The 22,824-nt window shown below is 38.4% G+C and overlaps 2 protein-coding genes across 3 annotated transcripts in view; one reads left to right on the top strand and one right to left on the bottom strand.

Annotated features, from left to right (window-relative positions):
- The first annotated feature begins 315 nt into the window (after nt 1–315).
- On the top strand, nt 316–3,471 carry LOC143369708 (putative serine protease K12H4.7). 2 transcript variants are annotated; one of them, XM_076813996.1, is made up of 9 exons: nt 316–444; nt 1,055–1,295; nt 1,365–1,546; nt 1,626–1,861; nt 1,932–2,067; nt 2,140–2,456; nt 2,525–2,657; nt 2,736–2,905; nt 2,994–3,471. In XM_076813996.1, the coding sequence occupies exons 2-9, from the start codon at nt 1,095–1,097 to the stop codon at nt 3,107–3,109; spliced, it is 1,491 nt and encodes a 496-aa protein (XP_076670111.1). In that variant the 5' UTR covers nt 316–444; nt 1,055–1,094; the 3' UTR covers nt 3,110–3,471. The 2 variants fall into 2 exon arrangements, with proteins under 2 accessions (XP_076670111.1, XP_076670121.1); XM_076814006.1 differs by lacking the exon at nt 316–444 and adding an exon at nt 552–569.
- The window catches only part of LOC143369675 (uncharacterized), a 66,292-nt gene continuing 46,728 nt past the window's right edge, over nt 3,261–22,824 (bottom strand). The window contains exons 5-13 of the mRNA XM_076813913.1: nt 22,196–22,408; nt 15,406–15,638; nt 14,004–14,215; nt 12,861–13,075; nt 11,762–11,965; nt 11,558–11,674; nt 10,245–10,529; nt 9,333–9,831; nt 3,261–4,701 (exon numbers count right to left, since the gene is read on the bottom strand). Coding sequence (XP_076670028.1) covers nt 4,305–4,701; nt 9,333–9,831; nt 10,245–10,529; nt 11,558–11,674; nt 11,762–11,965; nt 12,861–13,075; nt 14,004–14,215; nt 15,406–15,638; nt 22,196–22,408 — 2,375 coding nt within the window. The 3' untranslated portion in view covers nt 3,261–4,304. The remainder of the gene's footprint in view (nt 4,702–9,332; nt 9,832–10,244; nt 10,530–11,557; nt 11,675–11,761; nt 11,966–12,860; nt 13,076–14,003; nt 14,216–15,405; nt 15,639–22,195; nt 22,409–22,824) is intronic.

Genomic DNA, 22,824 nt, shown 5'->3' with positions numbered 1-22,824 from the left:
CGATGCCTTTGAAGCTGAAATAGCCACTAAACATTTGTTGTCACATATCTACCCCCTTAAGAATAAGTAGCGACTGAGAATACCGCCCCAAATCGATGACAGAAAAATGCATTGGTTGGTAGGTCTATCCTATACCTCGTCTGTGGTTTTATGGAATTCGATTGGTATATAGATGTTATTACTTCGGCCAGTAGGATAATTAAGCAGACTATAAGCGGTATCTCTTTCTTTTTCTACTTATTTATTTGCTCTCTCTATTTCCGGTATAGATGAGCATGGCGTCGACCAATAGGAGACGCGGATACATTTTCCGATCATTCCCTAGAGCATCACTGTCGCTCATATCGCTGGCTTCTGCAGTTGGAACATATCAGAACAGTTGGATCCTTATGTTTACCTCGATTTTTAATAATACAGTTTACAATTCTAACTGCGTCTTTTATAGTAAGTATTATTTCTGTATTTTATCACAGACTCTCATCTGCGATTTTGTACCAATTTAAAGAGTGCCTTGTTCTTTAAGCATCTTGAAATAAATAATAAGTAAATACACTAACAACTGTAAGTAGGTATCATTATTATTACAGTTTGACCTTTTTATTTATCAAATAGGAACATTTAACAGTAGTACGCTATAAGTTTGTGTAGTTTTTAACATTTGTATATTATTCCGACTGGAATGGATGAATTGCACGTAGTTTTTAATACAGAAATTTCATTTTATCTTTGTCAATACAGGTAAGTATAGGTAACTTATTTGCTTTCATATCTACGTAATATGCAACTCCATATTGTTGTGCTTATCGCTCGGGGAGATAATTTAGTTTCAAGCAGAATATATTATCTGTGTTTGAAGAATATTATTTCCCTGATTTGAATGTTACTCTTATAAATAATATGTAATAACTAAATGTGCAATTCTGACGTTCATTTAATTGTGTCCTGGTAATATCTAAATATGCTTAAAACCGTAAACACTATGTTATCGATCATTTTAATAATAAATTCAGAAGTATAATATAAGTAATTAATTACTTGTTATTACTACTTTCAGAATACATGATACCTCTTTAAAAAATTAAGCCCATCCCACAATGAGTCGGTTCTTGGTGTTATTGTTCTTTGTTAGTCTTGTAAATATTAGCATAGCAAGACAAACCATAAAAAGGGGTCGAAGCAAACATGGCAATGTAGGTGACCCTGTTTTGTCTAAAGCTTACAAACTTCCGAAAGAACAATGGGTCACACAGTTTCTCGATCATTTTAATCCAATCGATGCACATGTTTGGAAGCAGGTATTTATATATAGTTTATAAGATATTTATGATTCTATAAGAATTCAAGCTTCAATTGAATTTTTGCAGAGATATTTTGTGAATGAAGAATATTATAAAACAGGAGGTCCCGTGTTTCTGATGATAGGAGGGGAGGGTGCTATAACTCCTAAATGGATGGTAGAAGGTCAATGGATTGAGTATGCTAAAAAATATGGAGCACTATGCTTCCAAGTGGAGCACCGCTTTTATGGACAGAGTCATCCGACTTCGTATGTATATTCACAGACCCTATATCTTGATTACAAGCCAACATTCGCATTACTGATGTCACACGTTTAATACTCGCAGAGATCTTAGCGTGAAAAATTTGATGTATCTTACGTCGCAACAAGCGCTCGCAGATTTAGCTTACTTCGTGCAAGTTATGAACGATACTTACAAGTTACCGAATTCTACTAAATGGATCGCGTTTGGAGGGTCGTATGCCGGATCCTTGGCCGCATGGTTGCGTTCCAAATATTCTCATTTAATACATGGGGCTGTCTCCGTGAGCGGTCCTTTGATGGCAGAAATTGACTTCCAAGGTAGCTATGAACACTGAAAAGGTATTACTTTACTGGCAAAGCTTTGTACATTAATACCCATTGTTCGTAGAATATTACGTTGTTGTCGAAAATTCTATGAGGGAATATTCTCCGACATGCGTCGATGCTTTAGCAGAAGCTAATAAACAATTCAATATAATGTTACATCATCCCATTGGTCAGCAAGGAATAACTAAAAAATTTGCGTAAGTAAAATCCCCAGTCTCTCCCTTAAATAAAACGTATATGTTGTTGTCAAAGCCTTCCTTCGTTTATAGCTTATGCGATCCTATCGATTCCGGACACACAAAACGCAATGATATTTCTAACTTGTACGAAACGATAGCGAGTAATTTTGCTGGTATTGTACAGTACAATAAGGATAATCGCAATAATTCTGCGATGGCTAATATGACCATTGACGATGCATGCGATATATTAACGAATGAAAAGTTAGGTATCGCTATTGATAGGCTTGCAATCTTGAGCACTAAAATACTGAATGCATCGAAAGACAAATGCTTGGATTACATGTACAGTAAAATGATTCATGAACTTCGAAATGTTACCTGGAACAGCGAAGAGGCAGAAGGAGGTAGCTTCTTTTGCTGTTAGCATCGTTACATTAACTTACTAGCTTTTAAATATATGTTTCTTTCGCAGGACGTCAATGGATGTATCAAACGTGCACCGAATTCGGGTTCTTTCAAACTTCTACCGCACGGCCAGGTTTATTTAGCGAGGCCTTTCCAGTAGACTTCTTCGTGCAGCAGTGCACCGATGTTTTTGGGCCTAGGTTAGTTTCAAATCCTCTTATAAACACTTTCCGATTCCATTGGCTAGGTATAATTATTACATTTCTACGTTTTAACAGGTATAATAGTCACTTGTTAAAGTCAGCAATCGATCGCACGAATATTTTATACGGGGCATTAAACATAAAAGTTACAAACGTGGTGTTTGTACAAGGATCAGTTGACCCTTGGCACGTTCTGGGAATTACAAAATCAGTGAATCCTCAAGCGCCTGCTATTTACGTTAATGGTATTTAAATATCAGTTGCATGGAATTTTGTATATATTTTATGGAATATTCTACATGTATATCGTTAACTTGATATTAATACTTGTAGGTGCTGCTCACTGCGCAATAATATACCCTCCATCCAAGAAAGATTCACCTGAATTGAAGGCTGCTAAAAATCAGGTGGAAGATTTGATCGGTCAGTGGCTGCAAAATGAAATGTGATATTTTTTATTCTCCTTGTGATATATCAGCAGACTGCTTAATGGTAAAAAGTATTCTAGTTTACTTCTTAACGTAACGATATATGAAAAGAATTAAGTTTATTTTAAACATGTTTCAACAATTTATGTTTGCATTTTTTTTGTTGTTGTTATATGTATCTATATCGAATATTATGATACAATTAGACTGCATAAATATTTTTAGTTTTGTGGATTATTGAGGCTGAAGCTAGCATTTAATTATTCTGCATTACGTTAAGTAACAAGAAATGTAATTGTGATATGTTAAAGAATATTGCCCGTGATGGCACTATTAACAATTCGCTGTGAAGAAATACACGTACAAATTTATGAATATCTTAATTCAGTCAATGAATAACTATGTATCATTTATTAATTAGATTTTATTTTCGACGACCTTGAAGAGAATAATTGGGTAACATAATATATATCATATTACATATAAATAATCCAGTAAATGCCGCGAAGTCTGCAAATGCAGGTTCGACGTACACTTCGATACGCATAATCGTTTCATCGTCTTAAACGAGCACCATAACTAAAAAGATTTTGATTCTGACATGGGCAACATCGGCCTCTCCTTAACGATACCTCCATCGAATATCCCCGTGCACCTACAAGAAATTCTCTCGATCCCCTTAAGGCGAGGCCAAGGTGCCCATATCAGATATTAATCATGCCAAGCATGCGATATACGTAGATATCGTACAATTAAAAATATCATTGCGACCAAAAGTTCCTACGGTAGCTTACGACAAGTATTTATTAGAAATCGTTTGATCAGTAATTACATATATATTACTCTTTCATCTTTTTGGCATGTCCTCCGATCAGCTAAGTGATCCTCCTACATTCGCAAGCAACTTCTATCTCTCACTTAATACTACTGCATATACGGTATTTACATTACGTAACAAGGTAGTTGTAAATAATTTACTGTATAACAGAACAATAAATGTAGGATGATCCTGCCTCTATCTTCTGTCCATCGATTATGCTTAAGGTCTACTATACGCAATGTCTGAGTCGTTCACCACGTCTATTTCAATCCTGTTCTCGAGTTCACTGATGTGCAGTTCTCATGGAAGCCTACTCGTAATCCGATCCGTCACTCTTCGCAGTATTCATCCACTGGATAGTCGGATACAAAAGATCCCAGCCGGGTTGTCCAGCGTTCAGTATCTGTGATGAGACTGCGACTGCCTCCATTCCGGTGTAGAGTTACCATGATGATGGTGGTGGTGGTGATGATGACGCTTCTTGTCAGAGATGCTGGCGTGCTTGCTGGATGGGTACGTGGCGACGTCGCTCACAACCAATTCCGAGCCATCCCTTTCGGTGTTGTTACCACGGTAATTTTCTCGGTATCCTGGTTCATCCAGGGTCTCCTTGCGACGGAGGGGAGGATGACTGGCTTTCTGGCCGGCTGTCTCGTGCAGATTTTCCCAAGCCTGACGGTAGTATCGGTTCAGGCCTCCTCGACTCTCCGAGGAACTGCTACCGAAACTGGCCACGGTGTTGCAATCAGGGGATGCACGGTGCCGGTAATGCTTGCTGCTTCTACCACGACTTCTGTGCGAACAGAAGAGATTGCTTAGTATCGTATCTCGAAAAGGATTATAAGTTGACGATACTATTTGTAATTTGTAGCTACAGTTTATACCTGATACTCTGCTGTAGAGCAAATGTAGTAAGTGACATGTATGCATTTTCTTACATTATCGATTTGGCTTTTCAGCGAAGTGGGTCAAGAGATTCATCAGTATTGAAGTATTCTTGATTGTTAACAAGTTGCAAGGTCGTACAGATGTTTTAAGTTTGGGGAGGAATTAATACCAGATTCTGATGACTTTATAAGTGTAGTTTCTATAAAAGTAGATGTGTATTTGAAGGAGGTCTTATGAAAAGTGGATAGTGGTGTTTAAAATAAAAAGCAGACGATGCTTCGTGTATTAATTATTTTACTTTAAATATGAAAGCCAAATCGATTATATCGTGGAATATGCGTATGTAGGTCAGCATCTTAGTGGAATATAAATAAAGCAGCTTTTGATATAAGTTGTAATCCATCACCAAGCTGAAGATAAGAGGTAGTCGAAAGATTTAGATAGAAGTAATAGGTGCAGAAAATCGTTATGGGGAACAAGAACAGCTTTGCGATTTTTACAGTATAAGTTTCCTTAAGCGAGGAGACTGAATACAAATTAAAACTTAACCAGCTCAATTTTGTAATTACATGAATTTTTAAACTAACAATATTCAGAGCTACTTTTCTTAAAGAAGGATGGCAGAATAAGAAAAAAATTGTTCTACAACTTCAACTTATTTTATCAGGAAGTGCCATCCTCTTTTCTGTTGCATCATCGCCTTCGCCGCTTAAGGGATTAAATCCCGAGTGTTTCAAACCTCCCTGCAAGTTAAAATACATTTTCCAAGAAGAATGGTGCTGTATCCTACCCGAAAGGTGTAAGAACAGTTGGTCACAAGGGGAGGTCGCGACTTAGACGAGCACTTTATGGATGGAATTGACTTTAGAACGTAAAAATCAATGAGCATTTATAACTCCTAAACTATTGCTTGCTAATCGTTTAAATTACCTGAAAATCATTTTGTTAGAATTTCAAGTGGCTTTCCAGTATCAAAGCAATCACAGGTAATGCATCTGGGTTTCTGAATCAAGATTCAAATTCTGTAACTGAGTACTTTTTTCCCTACTTTATCAGACATTAGAAATCCTAATTTAATAAACTCACAGGAAAAAAATCAGACTTAGAATTTGCCAGAATAGCATTTACACGTAATCTCTAAAGAACCCAGATCACCCATCACCTGTTTAATTAAAATTCCTAAAGTCTCCCCAAAATAAGTCGTTTCAAGATCTTAAAAATTTCACGAAGCGGCTTGAAATCGTGAAAAGCAGAAATGATCATTTAATTAACATTTGCTTCTAATCCAATATTATTCCAAAATTACGCGGTACTAAAAAAGACACATCTATATGTACTTCTGAATTTTATAATAATAAATATCTATGGACAGGGCCCCGCAAAGTTATGCCGTCTTAAAACCCGTTTAAATTCCAATGAAATCCATGAAACCACTCGAGAACTTATTTCTCTGATATTGCAGATCCTAATCCACCCAAGAAACCGCTCGTTCAATTCGACACCTGCCCCGGTGGTAAGAGCTACTAGGGACCTCGACTAGGGGGTGTGCATGACATCCACGAGGTGCGTCCGAGAAGCCTTGATCCGTGAGCTGGTGAACGAGCTCTATCTCTATGTGGGTGCTCATTATAAACCTTGCTCGTTTACCTTGACTAGTAATCACTCGCGGGGGTGGCGCATGGCGGTTGTAGTGGTACGTGGTGATGGTTGATGTAGTGGTGGGCGGTGGTTGCGTGGAGGGTGAGGGCGATTGTGGTGGGCTATATATATATATATTTATCTATATATATACGTATGTACATGTATATTTATATGGAAGGCAATTTGTCTGTTGAGATGTAACTACATGGAGGGGTTGGAGAAGTATCCGGCTCGATGGGCCGCCGAGAGACCGAAAGAATAGGGATGATCGGTGCCGCGACGAGCCGTCAAATCACGGCGCCCCAGGTGTTGGTCGGGGAAGGGCAGCGCCAGTAGCGTGTACCAACGCGAGGGCATCCCAGTCTCACCCCTACCAAGGCCACCACTACCGCCACCTCTCAACGCACCAACCCCACCAAGCCCCCTGCCGCGCCTTCCTCTGGCGCTGCCGCTGCCGCTAGCCACCGCAACGCAAACGGGCTCAGTGTTAATTGTTATCCTTCATCGACCTAGTTTCCATCGATCAACATCCTCCTCCCCACGCTTCACTTGCTCAATCTCCTTCTCTTTTACACCCCTTTCGCACTTTGAGTGGCGCCAGGTTTCGGGGGGTGACCCTTCAAGTCGGTCGATCGGACGAGAAACTTTCGCTTAGCCCGCCACGCGCAAAAATTCGGGGACACTCGCCAGGGGTGGATTTGTACATAGGCGAAGTAGGCTGCACATTTTGGGGGCGGTACCTTATATGTCTGTTTGCTTAATATGCGAATAAAATATTAAACATGATTTAATAGAAAGGACCATTTTTTTTATTTTGGGGTGGTTTTATTACTGGGTGATCTTTAAACACAGAGGCTTGAGACAATTTTAAAAACAAGTCCTTTTTTTCATGTAGCAAATTAGCGATAACTTATGTGTGAGTTTCGTATTGAATTAATTTTAATATTGTCCCAACTCTTTGGCACTGGAATATTTGATGATGTTTCGCGAAAAGGGCGGCAGACGCTTCTTAGCCTGCGACTGCCAGATCTCCAAATCCACCCCTGTGGCACTCAGACAATAATTTCGAAAACACGCTGACGCCAGTCAAAGTGCTAGTAACCCCTCCATTGCTGGACTTTCAGCAGATACAATCTAAGGGCTGAAGTATTCTATAGACTCCGGTCTTGGAATTGATATGAACATTTTCTGCTTTTAGTATGATTATAGCTGTGCTATAATTTGAATTTTGTAATTCGATTTAATGCGGTTTAATTAAGAATGCTGATTTATGAGTAAAATGTACATAGGTTGGATTAGAAGAGCGGTTAAATGTATTTGCAGCAATGAAAGGGTTAATCAGAGTTCGCTGCTTCCTTGTAATTTAATGTTTCTCGTGGTTGAATCGCAATGAAAGCTTGCTGGAAACTTTGTCCCACATCTTCTGCCACGGTATCATCTTATATTAACCAGTATCAAAATACATCTAAATGGGCAGCATGGAAGAGTTGTTCTTTAGAAAAACATTATGTCCCTCCTCTTAATTGAAAAGTTTAAAATATCAGTGCCGTTTAGTTGAAAATTTCACTCGAGCTTTCTATGCAACTATGTAACAAACAACACGTGAGAAAGTGCATGGAGGATGAGTAGAAATCTTTTAATCCTTCTTTACTAGTACTAATCAACAACAAACAAGGTACAGCACGACGTATTAAAGTACTCGGACTCTGCCACTAGTATTCCCTTTGCTTCGACGTAGGAGCCACCAAGAAGTACAATTCTATGACGAAGGAGGGTTTGGAGATTGTCAAGTTTGTACAGGCTTCGCTACGCGACTACCGTCCGCGTAAACGTTTTGTTAAACTACTTACAACCCTGGAAAGGTGTAGGTTACAATACTTGAAGAGGGGATGTCCCGCGCGATTAGTTAGAGAAAAGGAATGAAGATAGCAGACGATAGTGTAGAGAACAGTTTGGACGAATGTAGAGTAAGCGATATACACACTTGTAAAGGTCGAAGAGCAAACGTATTGTATGTATATGAAAGCTAGTTATAGTATAGTCCGTCCAAGAAATAATGCCTGTTAGGAAACTTCGAGGCACCAAGATTTTCTCTAAACCCACGGAGACACTAAATGCGGATGATAAACGCTAAGTTTCATGACATAAGTATCTTAAAATATAAACAAGAACATTGCAACCTCCACCTGGATTGCATTAAAAATATTCACAGGAATGTTGGTAACAAGAAACCAGTCTTTTAAAAACGTACACTGCTCCAAGCAATTAGAGAATCAATTGGCATCGAACAATTAGTATTACTTTAGCTAAACCTTTATCAGCCTCTAGAGCTCCCAAAATTCATTTCTCCCTGGCTGAAGAAATTTCAGCGATTCCAGAAGAATAGATTATAAAATTGCCTTAGAACTTTTTAGAATCCACGATTTCTCGGAGGGAATCATTTAATCCATCTTCACATTCATCTCGGAACCGCGTTTCTTATCAGTGGACGTTTTATCTTCGACAGATAAAGAAAATCACCGACCCCGCATCTGTTCATCAGTTCGACTTCTTCAAACATATTCCATTAATTAACTAACTTCTAAACCCCTCCCCACCCGTCATTCGATCCTCAATACTCAGCCAATTCTTTCGACTTAATAGTGATCCCCTAACAGTTTCGAGCAGCGTGCAAACGAACACAAAGGTAACAGCACGATGCAGCACAAATACAGACGAACAGGTATAAGATATCGTCATGCAACAATAAGTGTTCCATAAGAGTTGCGCTAGAACAGGCGTTACTTTTGGAGCAGCCTCAGCATCGTGATCACAGATACTACATAGAGACGGGCAGGCGTTGGGCTGCCGTTTGAGCCGCGGTTCGATTGTACTTTGAATGATTTGCAGATTTACCTGCGTATGAGTATTACGACCGTCGTAATTACAGCGGCAAGGAATACGAAACCGCCGAAGACACCCAAGGCGATCACCGCGCCTAGATTTAATTTCGCTTGGTGAGTGTTGCTCGGCTGATCGGCACTGTCCACCCTGTACGGACCGGACGGTTCCGGGACACCGGTCCCGACGCCAGCCTGCGCGTTGTCCACGCCGCTGCCGGAGATCTCGTTGTCCTGGGGATGATCGCTGCTATCATCGTTCAGAACAGTGGACTGAGGAGGTGCCGGCCTGTGCAGCCCTATGTTCGGCTTCCTCGGGACGGTTTCCCTGACGGTCGCTGGCAGCTCGGCGGTACTGGGAACCTTTCGAGGTGGAACGGCACTGGTGGTGCTCGTGGTGGTGGTGGACAAGGTAGTTGGTCTGACTTTCGGTGGCAAGAAGGTGTGCCTTGTTCTGGATGTGGTTGGTCGCACCGTTGCTCTGGAGGGTGCAGTCACTGTGGTGCGAGGCTCCTCTGTAATGGAGGGATTGAAGCGTCTCGTATTAATTGTTCTTTGCTGAACTTTCGTTGTTATTTGAAGCTGGGAGATCTGGGAGAGTTTCAATAACTACTTTTGCGGTTTAAAAATTCAAACGGAGGTATTTAATGAGTTTAAAAATATTTGTTGATATCAAGGACATTCAAATGAGCTTGAATAAAAATTTACTCGAATAATGCCCAACTCTGGATTGGACTAATAATAAGTTAAAATGATTTTCAATGGAGTTGTATGTTTCTGCAGTTTATATTCGACGGGGTTCACTGTAATGTATTTTTATATTCGAAATTTCTGGCGGTTGTAATAAAGAATTTACTATTACTGTAAGGATCTGTGTCACAGCAAGTGTATTAAATTTTAAAAGGGTTGAAATTCTTGGATCACGTACCTGTACAGGTGGGTGCCACATGATCGTACAGACCAGTGGGCAAACACAGAATCTGTCGGTGTCCAGTGAGCCTGTAAGCTTTCTCGCAAGTGTAGGTGACAATACTGCCTACGAGAAGGCTTCGATTGACGCTCGCTTTCGCTGGCATCGTCTCAGTTTCATCGATTTCGTCTATCTGGATGTAACTGTGCGGGACCGGGGTTGGGGGGTCGCATAGGATCGGCTCGCAACGCGGCGGTGGTCCATTCCAACGCTCATCAATGTCGCAGGTTAATCTTGCCCGCCCTTCGATGCAAATAAAACGTATTAACATCAATTTTATTGCGATACTTTTTGAATAGTACTTCTGATTAAATATTTGAAAACTAATAAAGGTAAAGTCGAAAAGTCATTGGAAATAAAAATATGTGATCTACATAGAACTGTTTACAATATAAACAATATATAAAGTAAAAACTAATAAAGGTAAGGAACAAAAAATAATATACAAAATATAAAATAATAACCCGAAATTACACGCATTACACCCAACCCCATTTCAAAATAATAATATAAACAATCAATACTTAAAAAGAGAAAATAAAATATTAAAAATCTTGAAGAACTAAAAGTTAAAAATAATACCATAGTCAACGATAAATTTAAATTAATAGAAAAATACCTACTCGTTTATATTAATAATCTTTAAAATAATTCCCAGCATGAAAAAAACTAATGATTAAATAATAAGAATATAAATTTAACCCCAAATTAAACCTAATAAAACACCAATGTAACAGTGAACCAACTGAACCAGGATCGATAGCGATAAATTTTCTTACCGATCCTTTTTGAAATAGTTCCGTTTGTAATGGAAAGCATTGAACACACATATTTAAGCATTATCAGTAGTATCCTTCGCGAACAATGTTTCGAGCTAACTAATTTAGATAATCCATTGAACGAAGAAAATAAAAATAAAACAGAAACAACTATACTTTAATATCCCTTTGGTCTAAAGTGTTCTCGCAAGTTCCTACAAACTCTTCCTTTGCTAATTATCCTTAAGAATCCATTTGGATATCCGAAAGCGCGCGCACGTACGCGAAGAACGGCTAAGAATTCACAAGTGGCCTGAACCAATTGAAAGTGAATCGGTGAAAGAATCGGTACTCTCTTGAGAGCGCTGATCCCCAGGATACAGGCATCGAATAAATTCTCCATAGTTTCACCTGCTCTGTTAGGCATTCGTTAATGCCACTTTGCCCCTCCGCGTTATCCCACGCCACAGTTCGCGAATCAGCGCCGACGTACCCCCCCGAACGGGTCCTTACCAGTCATTTCGTAGCCTTCCTCGCAAGAGTAAAGCACCTGGCTGAGGTAACTAACGGTATTGTTGATAAGCGTGTAACCTCCGTGTTTTATGCTCGCCGGATAACCGCACTCGATACCTGCAACGAGACCGTTGAATTTTCAAGATCTAGCCGACGTATATGGTTCAGGAGCAGGAGGTTCGCTTCGAGGTCACGGCTTCTTACTTTTGCACACCGGTGGGAACTCGTTGTAGAAGCCGGTATCGAGGCAAGTGCGAGTCGATGGTCCTATAAGAAGGCTACCGGCGTTACAGGTGTAGTCTACCGTTGCACCGACGTCGTACGCGCTACCAGAATTCCTATCCGACGTTGTGGCCACCGACATCGTCGAATTCGGTGGCTGCTCTGGCCGACCACATGCTCGTGGTTCTACGGGATCACGAGAGATTCTTTATTTTTACTTCTGCTCCTTATAGCTTCTTCATTCAGCATTGATACATTCGTGGCTGAGCACTTAGGTCGTATCAAAGTGTATGCGTGATTAAATGGAATATATTTCCTTTATTTTACTCTAGGCCTGTTGAATTTGTGTAATTCTTAGGCTACTGAGTTAGGCTAGGGTAAAGGACCCAATTACTGATACCTAATCAATTACTGTCACCTTAAGCTATTTTACTTAAAATAACGAACAAATAAACGTTGTAAAGTCATACGCAAAAATAATTGTGTAATTCAACCTATCATCTATACTGTAGATTATATACTATAGTTTATTTATTCGTTATTTTAAGTAAAATAGCTTAAGGTGACAGTAATTGGCTAGGTGTCAGTGATTGGGTCCTTCACCCTACATCGGCTGAATTGGGCCTTGACGATTTATCGTGCAAAATAGGAAATTGAGTGTTGATTTTCGTGGTGTAGGTGTCAGTAGATTTGGTGTTAAATATTTCGGGAGGATTCCTTGCAAAAGTGGAATGAATTTTACAATTTTGCACAGAGACTCATTTTATCTATCAATTCTGAATTAGTTTCACAATCATTAATTTTCTCTGGAAAGAAACCTAATATTACAAAATTTTACTTTACATTTTTCATTTATGATAATACAGCGAATTAACCCCTGTTCTATTGTACCATCAATCTGATGACACCCTGTATATTACGTGTACATATATATTTATCTATATAATATTATGGTCTGATCATCTACGAAGGCATGTATCTTTATTGTCACGGTAGATGGTGGCTAGCGTCGTCGGAAGTAAATTCGATAGTAATGGGAGAAATAAATACGAAAGTAGGATATTTGATAGCAGACACTTACGATGCTGGCAGATGAAATTTAATCGAGCTGTGCAAGGTGTATCGGACCAGAGCCAACCTCTGCTGCCATCGTATCGAGCGCAATCTTCCTCGGTGCCCTGGGGCAGGCTCCAGAAAGAAACTGAAACCTCCTCGCCGCTTCCTGTCCATCTCCAAACCGAGCGATCCTTTTGATCTCTCACTGCGCCCATCCAGTATTGACTCGATGTGTCGCTCCTTCGTAGAGAAAACGCATGTTACTTCGATGAGATGTCTTCATCTCAAATACCCTTCTTCAAGTTATTGGATGATAATTAATTTTCCTGCTTGATTAGCTTCTTCTGTGTAATTACGTTGGTAGCAGGTTGGAGGTGTGTTTAAATAATGCAAGGCCTTCATGGTCACACGGGGTGTATCGCACCCTAGGCAATTTCTTTTCCTTGCCAGTATTGCTGTACATTTTTAGACCTTGATATTAGAATTTAAAAATTTGTTGAAGTTTAACTAAAAAAATCGCGTCTTTTTAAAACTATATTTTTTACTACAAATTTCAATGTATCAAAATTTACATTTTTAGGAAAAGACTGTTAAGAATGTACAAGTATCGCTCAAAAGTTAATAGATTCAAGAATACGAAAATGGTAACACAAAAGTGAAGCTGGGGTTCAGGTTCAGTGAACCGCATGTAACCAATTTGTGATTATAAGAAGGTGTGACCATGAAGGGTTAATGTAATGATGTTGGCAGGAAGTATATGTATTTTAAAGCTACCCTTGCATTACTGGAACACGTCGATGGCTTAATGCACAAATACTGTTTTTTCACTTTTTGTGAAATTTGAGTTTTTATATGTGAAATAGTGAAATAGTTCTCTATTGTTTCTTTATGCTGTGTAAAAACCACATTTATATCTAATTCATAAATTTGTCAAAAATAATATTCTGCTTTCTTGCATGCCCCTGAATCTTATGTATCTGATTTTGTAGGAAACGCTAAAATGGGCATGCAATATTTGTGCACTAAGCCATCGATGTGTTCTTTCGTATGTATGCGAATATTTCAGCTAGAAGAAATGGGGAAGTCTACGTTGCACAATATTTTAGTCAAGACAGTGGATTGTCGAATGTAAAGGATCGAATAATTTTAATTGGAATGAATTTGGTACCTGTGCCTCCTCCACAGCTCCCACGAAATAAATCCTTGCAATGCAGGGTTGCTTTCGTCCACTAAAGTGCCACCTCGCGCACGACAGAACGCCAGGGCCTCTCTGAATATCATTGGTTGACGATTGTAGAAGATGTAACATTTCCCATTGTAAGTGGCCGTCGATCCAGGTGGCTGATCTCTAAATTGTGGGCACCTCTCGATTGGAAGAGCCTACGTACGAAAATTTCGATATCTTAAACTATAGCAGAGAAAACACTTCTTAAAATATGAAGATATTATAAATACGAAAAATATTATAAATATGAAAAATATTATAAATATGTAAAATATTATAAATGTGAAAAATATTATAAATATGAAATATATTATAAATATGTAAAGTATTATAAATATGTAAAATATTATATGTAAAATATTATAAATATGAAAAATATTATAAATATGAAAAATATTATAAATATGTCAAATATTATAAATATGAAAAATATTATAAATATGAAAAATATTATAAATATGAAAAATATTATAAATATGAAAAATATTATAAATATGAAAAATATTATAAATATGAAAAATATTATAAATATGAAAAATATTATAAATATGAAAAATATTATATGAAAAATATTCTAAATATGAAAAATATTATAAATATGAAAAATATTATAAATATGTCAAATATTCTAAATATGAAAAATATTATAAATATGAAAAATATTATATGAAAAATATTCTAAATATGAAAAATATTATAAATATGACAAATATTATATAATAGAATGAGGTACTGAGAGCAACAACGGACTAACCCACTTTAAATTTTTTTTTCCTATTTTATATGATTAGTACAGCCTATTGGAATACATTATTACTACTAATTCAATTTTGAAAGAAATGTGGGTTAGTCCGTTGATGCTCTCACTGCCTCAAATATTAGTGTTTTAATATCGAATTCTATCAAAAGGAAGAGAAATACATGTACATGAGATTATATTATCTGTAGGTACGTAAGTAAGAAAAAAGTTTAATACGTAAAGTGCATTCTTGTTGAGTTTCTATTCTTAAAGATTACCAGTGGCGCACCCAGAGGGTGGGAGGGGGGGCTAAGGTGTCCTGGCACCCTCCAAAGAAAACGGAAAAAGGAGATTAATGTAACCAAGACTGAATTAATTCGAGATCTTTGTAAAAAGAAAAGAAAACTGGATTTTATGATTTAAATAAATTTTTATATTCCCCCAATGAATTCTATTGAGTTTGCATTAAGAATATTTTTATCTGTTGAACTCGGCTTCCCCCGAGATTAAATCCTGACTGCGCCACTGAAGATTACCATGTATATTATGTAGTACGAATTACTTTTTATATTTATCGTTTCAAGTATACTGCAGCAAATATCATACCTGATCGGTGTACACGAAAGCCTCGCATAACGAAAGCTGCACCGGGATGGGCGCCGGCGTGTTTGCCTCCAAGTGCACAGAAACGAAAGCACCAGGCATAGGCGGATTACACGGAAGGAAAAGAGGTTGGCCTTCTTCGAGGGGGCCGGTGAAGCGATTGCAAATTGGATTCGTTCCCAAGTCTGGACGATTATTGCCAACACGGACGACAATTGTTCCTGAAAGGACGTCGCCTGTAACCAAGGGACGCGCGTTGAATACAAAATTGATAGCCGCATCCCGTACAAATCGCAACGATCTACATTCCACAAGTCGGTTTAGAGATCCTGCTTCCTGGTTAACTCACAAGGGAAGATCCCGAACCCGAAAATTCAAAAAATTCTGAAACTTTATGAATACATAGGGGATTTCCTCCTGATTTTTGTTCGCTGCCCAGATTCACTGTAAGCGGGTGGAATTAACCCCTGAAAATTCGGCTATTTTCCGATTTTATTTTGTAACTCGCGAAATGTAAGAGATAGAAAATAAGTTTCAAGACAAAAGTTACTTCTTTTAATTAGATCTATCATTTAATAAAAAAATATTTTACAGTTCACGAGTTGTAATAGAAAATCGGAAAATAACCGGATTTTCAGGGGTCAAATATACCCCCTTAGAGTGAATTTGGGCAACAAACAAAAATTGCGTTGTAATGAGAAGGAAATTCCCTACATATTCACAAAGTTTCAGAATTTTTCGAATTTCCGGGTTGGGGATGTTGCCTTGTCAGAGAAATAAACGAGCGAAAAAAGAAATTTTATGATTTTAATATACTATTCTCCTTTTATCACTGCCGTTCATATGTTTTAGAACACCTGTCGCATTTGCATAAAATCTGATATTTAGTACAGATTGAACACTGCTCACTGCTTTTATTTTCTTACTGCTCTAAATATATTCTTTTACTGCTGCAATTTTACCAAATAAAGCAAAATTTGTTAGAGTTCTTCAATAAATTTGCAACGTGTTCCACTTGTCTTCAGCTTTCATTCTTCAATTTTAGTGTCTCTGCGGCTAGAATGCACGAGAAGAACCAAGTGGAGGGAAACCAGGGAAGACAGACCGTATGTGGTCAGACGTACTTCACGCCAGAGTTATTTCACTTTAATTAAATCGACCATATTTCGCAATTGATGCCAGGGATTTTGACAAGATTGGTACATTATATAGTCAACGTAAAATTAGGAGGGGTTTAAGTCATCATTTTGTTGTTTTCGAATTTGTTTATAAAATACGGGACGTCGAAGTTTAAGACTTTTTTGCTTGTTTTGGTTATAAATGAATTTTCATCTCCGACTCTATCAACTTCACGGAATTCATGCTTCTTTCATTTCAATTAAGAAGAATTCATCTTTCTGAATATGATAGAAGCAGACTAAGTAGATGATCACGAACATTTCACAGAAATAAACAAGCAGGCTGACTGCAAGCATACCATTTGAACGTATAAAATCATCTGAATTACTAATGCAGAGTTCAGCGAAGACTACATCTTTCGTCCTGGAAAGCACCCGAGGTGTGACCAGATGGACAGGCGTCGCGTCGCTTCGCCCACAGCCACGAACTCCAATTACATGCTTTCCACGTTCTGTACCTTGTAATCGTCTTCGAAATTGCGACAGTTTCTCATTTAAATAAAACAAAATTAAAAAGCATCCTCAAGCCTGCTCAAAGAAATTTCTCGAGTCCCCTGACATCGCTAAAATCATCATTTCTAAAAATGACGCGCATCTCAAACAATTAAAAAAGAAGCGTAATTTCCTCGATTTCACATTTCTTCCACTTCAAACGTCCCTTGGATACAAACTCCTCAGTTATATCCAAACTCGCGTAACCGATCGAATTAAAATGACGAATTAAGAATCGGACTTTCTACTTCAGAACCAATCTGGCATCTGGATATCTTCGTTCGGCAGGAAGTCGTTTGCTTTACACTCTCCGAGCGAAAGAGCGCGTGATCCTCCGCGAGTTAAGCCGCCGTTTGACGCCACCGCGTTTCTTTGCCAGCACGGCGGAAACGCTAGCGGTAGTAAACGATAGCCGATCTCGCGCGCAATAATTAAGATACGCTGCCAGTGCTTTCTTATCGATGAGATGCACCGTGAAAGTTGCTTCTTTTTTTCCAGCGCATCGAGGAGTCTTTTAATGTTTACCGAGCGATTTAACATCGCAGACTGCTCGTTTGATCCGCGGATAACGGATAGCTGTATTAGCTCCTCTTTTGAAACGGACACGCAAATTTTTAAACACATAAGGAAAGTGCGATCGAACCGATAGACGATCTGGTACGTAGAAGGTTGCATGGTAGATGTTCGTTGAAGTCAAGTGTACCCGCACGAATGATTTCTGCATAATTTAAGGAAAGTCTTAGGTTCGACCGAGCCATTAAACAGGGTAATGGCGTGGATTGATTAAAATTGGAAGATGCGTAGTTGAATTTTCAAACGATTTAAATATTATTAACAACTGTGAAAAGAGGCAATGCACCAGGGATTTCCTTGTGATTGAAAACGCTGCTTATACTGTTATTGTTCCTCCTGTAACGGCGATTTAAATTCAATGTTTCTTTCTCATAATGGAACAATTATTATTTGACACTTACAAGAGAACATCCCGAAGTGACGATCGCCGATTTCCATGTAAAAAGGATGAGAAAGGGTGTCGAATCGAGGAAGTGATTTCTACATTCTGTTTTCAAAGGAACATTCGAGGCTGGCTTTCTCGTGGCCACTTTTAAACGTTTTCTATACGAGAAGAGGCGAATTTATTAAGTCTGGAAAAAATTCATAAATACCCCTGATTGCTGATGAAGCGTCTTTCATAGGTACAACACGCAATGTTAACAATTCATGGGCCGGTGCTTTGTGAAAGGTTGCAAAATCGTTGTTCAAGGAAGAAGCTAGCGAATCATTTCCACGAATAACAGAGTAGGTACTCTCACTCTTTATTTCCGTGTAAACAGCACGCCTGGTGTTATTATCGGGCATTTCGTTTAACAGTGAAAGTATTTCCCTTGTTTGGTCAGTCAATTAGACCGCCGTTAGATTTCAGTAAGCGAATCTACTTAGAACTGCGGAACTTGTACTAAAGATAAAATAACTGGGATCGTAAAAGTCGCGTTCCAGATGGCATAAAAGAATTCTTGAATGGTATTGTAAAATCATTCGTTTCCACGAGTTTTCAGTGTAACAAATTTTTATCACGCATGGATTCTTTAACTGCAGTCAAGTCACTTGCGTGAACCACCCTCTCGTTGTTTTTAATTGTCATCAAAACTCCAGTGTCGTTATACTTCAGCTGTGGATTCGTTGATTCAACAACAGCTTCGTGTTTAGTTGGAATTTATAAATTAATTCAGGGTGGTACTTTATTCGGCTTTTTAAATTTTCGAGGAATCTGAACTTTGCTTTACAATAATTCCTTCGGCAGAGGAGAAACTAACTCTGCGCTGTGGTTGGCTGTGATGTTAGCAAAATGTTTGTGATTATTTATGCAACTGATAGGTAAGCTATCCGTGGAATATTATTAATCGCAAGGAAACGTATTAGCGGGACACGAAATGTTCCGATGGACAGAATAGTAAAGCAGCGGGATAAGCTCGTAGTGAATAGTAAAATGAAAGCGCAGAACCGAACGTAGTGAATGAGAATAACCGTGATCGTGGTATTACAATTAGCTGCTTTCGGTCAGCATTAACACAGACGTGCACGATGCGCACGGGCAAGAGGAACGCGTCGTTTTCTAGCAATCAAAAGTGAAAAGACTCTCACTTTCGTTGTGGAAAGTTTCTGAAACTTTTCACGCGCGAACAATGCCCGCGGGCAGCGATAGGGCGACGAAAAAAAAAAAAGGAACGGATGCATGAATTTATGACCGAATCTTATGGCTCATTAAAAAGACACGATATTGTTCCACGTCTCGACCGGAGCCATTAATCGTGGCGACACACTCTTGTCGTGGAAAGCACTGGAACACTTTTATATTGTGCATTCAGATGATTCGAATGATCTTGAGTGTAAAAAGTTGTGTTAGCACAGGGGCGCAATGTGGGTATTTATTAAAGGATTATATTGATTGCTATTGCTGCAAAGGAAGGAAGCATGAGGTAAAAATACATTCAAATAATTGTCTTTTCTTTTTTCTTATGTAAGTCATTGTTACTACAAACGGTGGTACTGTAAAGCTGAGTGTATAAACATTGAATGAAGTTTGTTTGAAGAAATTACAAGTATATTAATGTGAGTCTGGTTTAGAGCAAAGGAAACTATAGAATTGACAAAAGCCTGAAGTTAGAATGAAAAGAAGAATAAATATAAGTACTACAGTAACACTGGTCAATTGATTATTCTGGCAATGATTCATTTGTTAATCAGAAAGAATTGGCATTCTTTACTTTTACTTTCATTCTTCCACATTAAGGGAGTATAACACAAGTAACAGTAGTTTGGTGTAAATGGACTTCGTATTTATTAGCATGTGCTTAAGTAGGAAAGTCTAAGTCTAAAAATGGGAGAAAAGTATGTGAAAATTCGAATTATTAATTTATAATTGGAGGATCAATTTGTCACTTCATAACTAAAATGTACAATTTAAAATATTGATCGGCTACTTCATTGTCTCAGAATTATTTCCTTAAGGGGCTGTTTCGGTCTAGAACCCATAAGAATAGGTGATCTTTAGGAATTAATTAAAAGAAAACTACTACATATAATTTAATGGGACTTTTTGCATTATATTAAGGATGTCTTAAACTATATAAATATATTTTTTGTTTTATAATTAATCATTACAGACGGCACTGGGGAGTCGTTAAACTCAAGGCGTCAAAAAATTGATAAAAATCGGTGGGACCTGTATCCCCAAAAGTTATTATCCGATTCGACTGAAACTTTTTTTATTTTGAAGAATACACTTCTGGCTAGGGGAGAAACCAGACAAATTACAAAAATTGAAAATTTATAATTTGCAAAGGCGTTGAAAGGACGAAAAATATAGGAGAAAAGTGATTCCAAACTTCAAGTGTCGTTATTTTCTAAAAAAATATCATTTTTGTAGTTTTTCTGATACATCCCCTAGCCAGAAGTATATGCTTCAAAATAAAAAAAGTTTCAGTCGAATCGGATAATAACTTTAGGAGATACAGGTCCCACCGTTTTGAGAACACTGTTTCGAGAAAAACGCGTTTAAAGTTTTACGTGAGTGCTGAGTGACCGGGAATTTTACGAATTTCAACAAATCCTTTTAAACACGCATTCCTAAAAGGTTGAACATTCGAAAAACGAAATAAAAAAAATCGACTTTTAGACCGGAACCTTCCCTTAAACGAATCCACAGAATTGTATTTGAAAAGCGAAGTAACTGTTAAATGAAACATCGTTATGGAGGAGTGGTATGAGTACGATGAAGGAAGAGGATATCTCAGAACGTAACAATATGCTATTTGCAACAGTACTGCAATAACGTTACTTCCAGCAACGCTATCTCAAAGCGGCCATCTCTGATACACTGTTGGTGCTTCAATTTCATTACCAGCAAGTATCCACCAATTCCATCCGATTCGATCACGATCGGCAACACAATGGCGTGAGAATCGTAACAAAGATGCAATCCACTGTTCTCCTCGATATGAAATGAAAATGTGGATCTACTGTCCATGCTAACGGTGCATTCGATGCTGACTTTGATCGTCATCACGATCGTTATTAAGGCCTTGACGATAGTTGACGTCGACGCCAGTTTATGGATAGAAAGCCACGAGACTGCGCCATTGAAATGAAAGTAGCGGTCGAATGTTCTATCTTATCGCAGAAATTAAATTCTAAACGGCGAACCGCGTCGAACTCGAGCTCTTTCCACGACTTCTGCCGATTTCACTGACGATTAACCGACATCGACACGTTTTATCCTTAAGCAGTCACTTCTTCGAGCTCCTCCATCGACGTTCATTAATTTATGAGTACCTCTATCTGTCTGTCGTGAAATTAAGTTCAGCACTCCGATTTGGTAAGCAGGACTAACATAATTGCAATATCTGTGCTCTATACTCTTCCGGATTTTTTTTTTAGAATTTTGAATATATAATTTTTCTTAAATTGAAGTAAAAACACTGAGAAAAAAGGACTAAAACGGAGGGAAACAAATTTCGCTCAATATACAATAATGTAATTAACGCATAGGGTGTACCATTAAAAATTTCGCGAGTAACTTAAGCTGTAATAAGTTTCATCTTTACCCAGCCACTAAAACCTACTCATACCCTAATAATGAATCAAATCGTAATTTCTAACTCTATTATTTTTCTTTCTTGTTTTCTTATATGTATTTGATTTTGTGTTTTTTTTGTTTTATCTACTCCTTATTTTCGTAATGTCTACTGATGCAATAAAGGAATATTATTATTATTAATTAATAGTAATTGCAGTGGCAGCGAGATTCAATTAACCGATAGAGAATTAACTTTTCCAGAAGTCTATGAATTTTTCTGATCAGTTACTTCAGATAATTTCCTTCCTACTTGTAAATTCATGCGTGGGGTCCGCCAAATGCTGACATTGGAACATCACTTTCTCCTAAAATTTGGAGTAGTAAAAGCTACATGCTGTGGATTAACTCTATGCAAAGTTTGAGCCAAACCAGTGACCCGAAGTTAGTGCGCTTCGTTTGGTAGTCAAAGTGTTCGCTGAGCGAGATTACGACGAGTAGACACGTTGAAAATAATGACGGGGTGGGTAATGGTATCGATGGGACTTACCACAGCATGGCTTGCCGAAATCCAGGCGAACAAGCTGCACCATGTACGGTTCGAGCAGGTTCACGTACCACCACGGCCTGAGCTCTGGCCTCGTGAGGGTGCACGTCTGGGGGGTGTACACTTGGCCACTGCTGCCGTCGACAGCGCGCTGCGGGATTCCACCCTCCGAACTGCTCGACTGCATCGGTGCTTTGCCCCCAGCAACATTTAGAACTGCAACAGAAAAAGAGAATAACGATTTAATCGTCGATTAATCTCTAAAACTCTTTCTTCTTCTTCAATTAAATTTTTAAAAATTTTTTAACGCACACACGCGTTCATAACGTACAGCGTAATAGCGGCAAAAGTAAGACGAAAATCAAGAGTAACGAAATTGCGGTAAAGGCTTCCTTTTTCGAGGAAATTGACTTTGAGTCTCACCTAAATACGCGTGCATCGAGGGCGCTTGAGGGGCACGCGGAGGTGAGCAGAACGCGTCATTTGCCCGTAGGACGTTCCACTCTTCTCCGCGTGCCCCTCAAGCGCCCTCGATGCACACATATTTAGGTGAGACTCAAAGTAAATTTTCTCGAAAACGAAGCCTTTACCGCAATTTCGTTACTTTTGATTTTCGTCTTATTTTTGCCTGT

The sequence above is a fragment of the Andrena cerasifolii genome, chromosome 1 (assembly GCF_050908995.1).
Source record: "Andrena cerasifolii isolate SP2316 chromosome 1, iyAndCera1_principal, whole genome shotgun sequence".
NCBI lineage: Eukaryota > Metazoa > Arthropoda > Insecta > Hymenoptera > Andrenidae > Andrena > Andrena cerasifolii.
The sequence above is the reverse complement of the archived record's forward strand: the minus strand, read 5'-3'. Positions and strand labels throughout refer to the sequence as shown.

Bases quoted from the DNA above. Each gene is read 5' to 3' on its own strand.
- LOC143369708 (XM_076813996.1), top strand. From the start codon at position 1,095: ATGAGTCGGTTCTTGGTGTTATTGTTCTTTGTTAGTCTTGTAAATATT. The intron at 1,296-1,364 runs GTATTTATATAT...GAATTTTTGCAG, and splicing joins ATGCACATGTTTGGAAGCAG to AGATATTTTGTGAATGAAGA. The intron at 1,862-1,931 runs GTAGCTATGAAC...CATTGTTCGTAG, and splicing joins GGCAGAAATTGACTTCCAAG to AATATTACGTTGTTGTCGAA.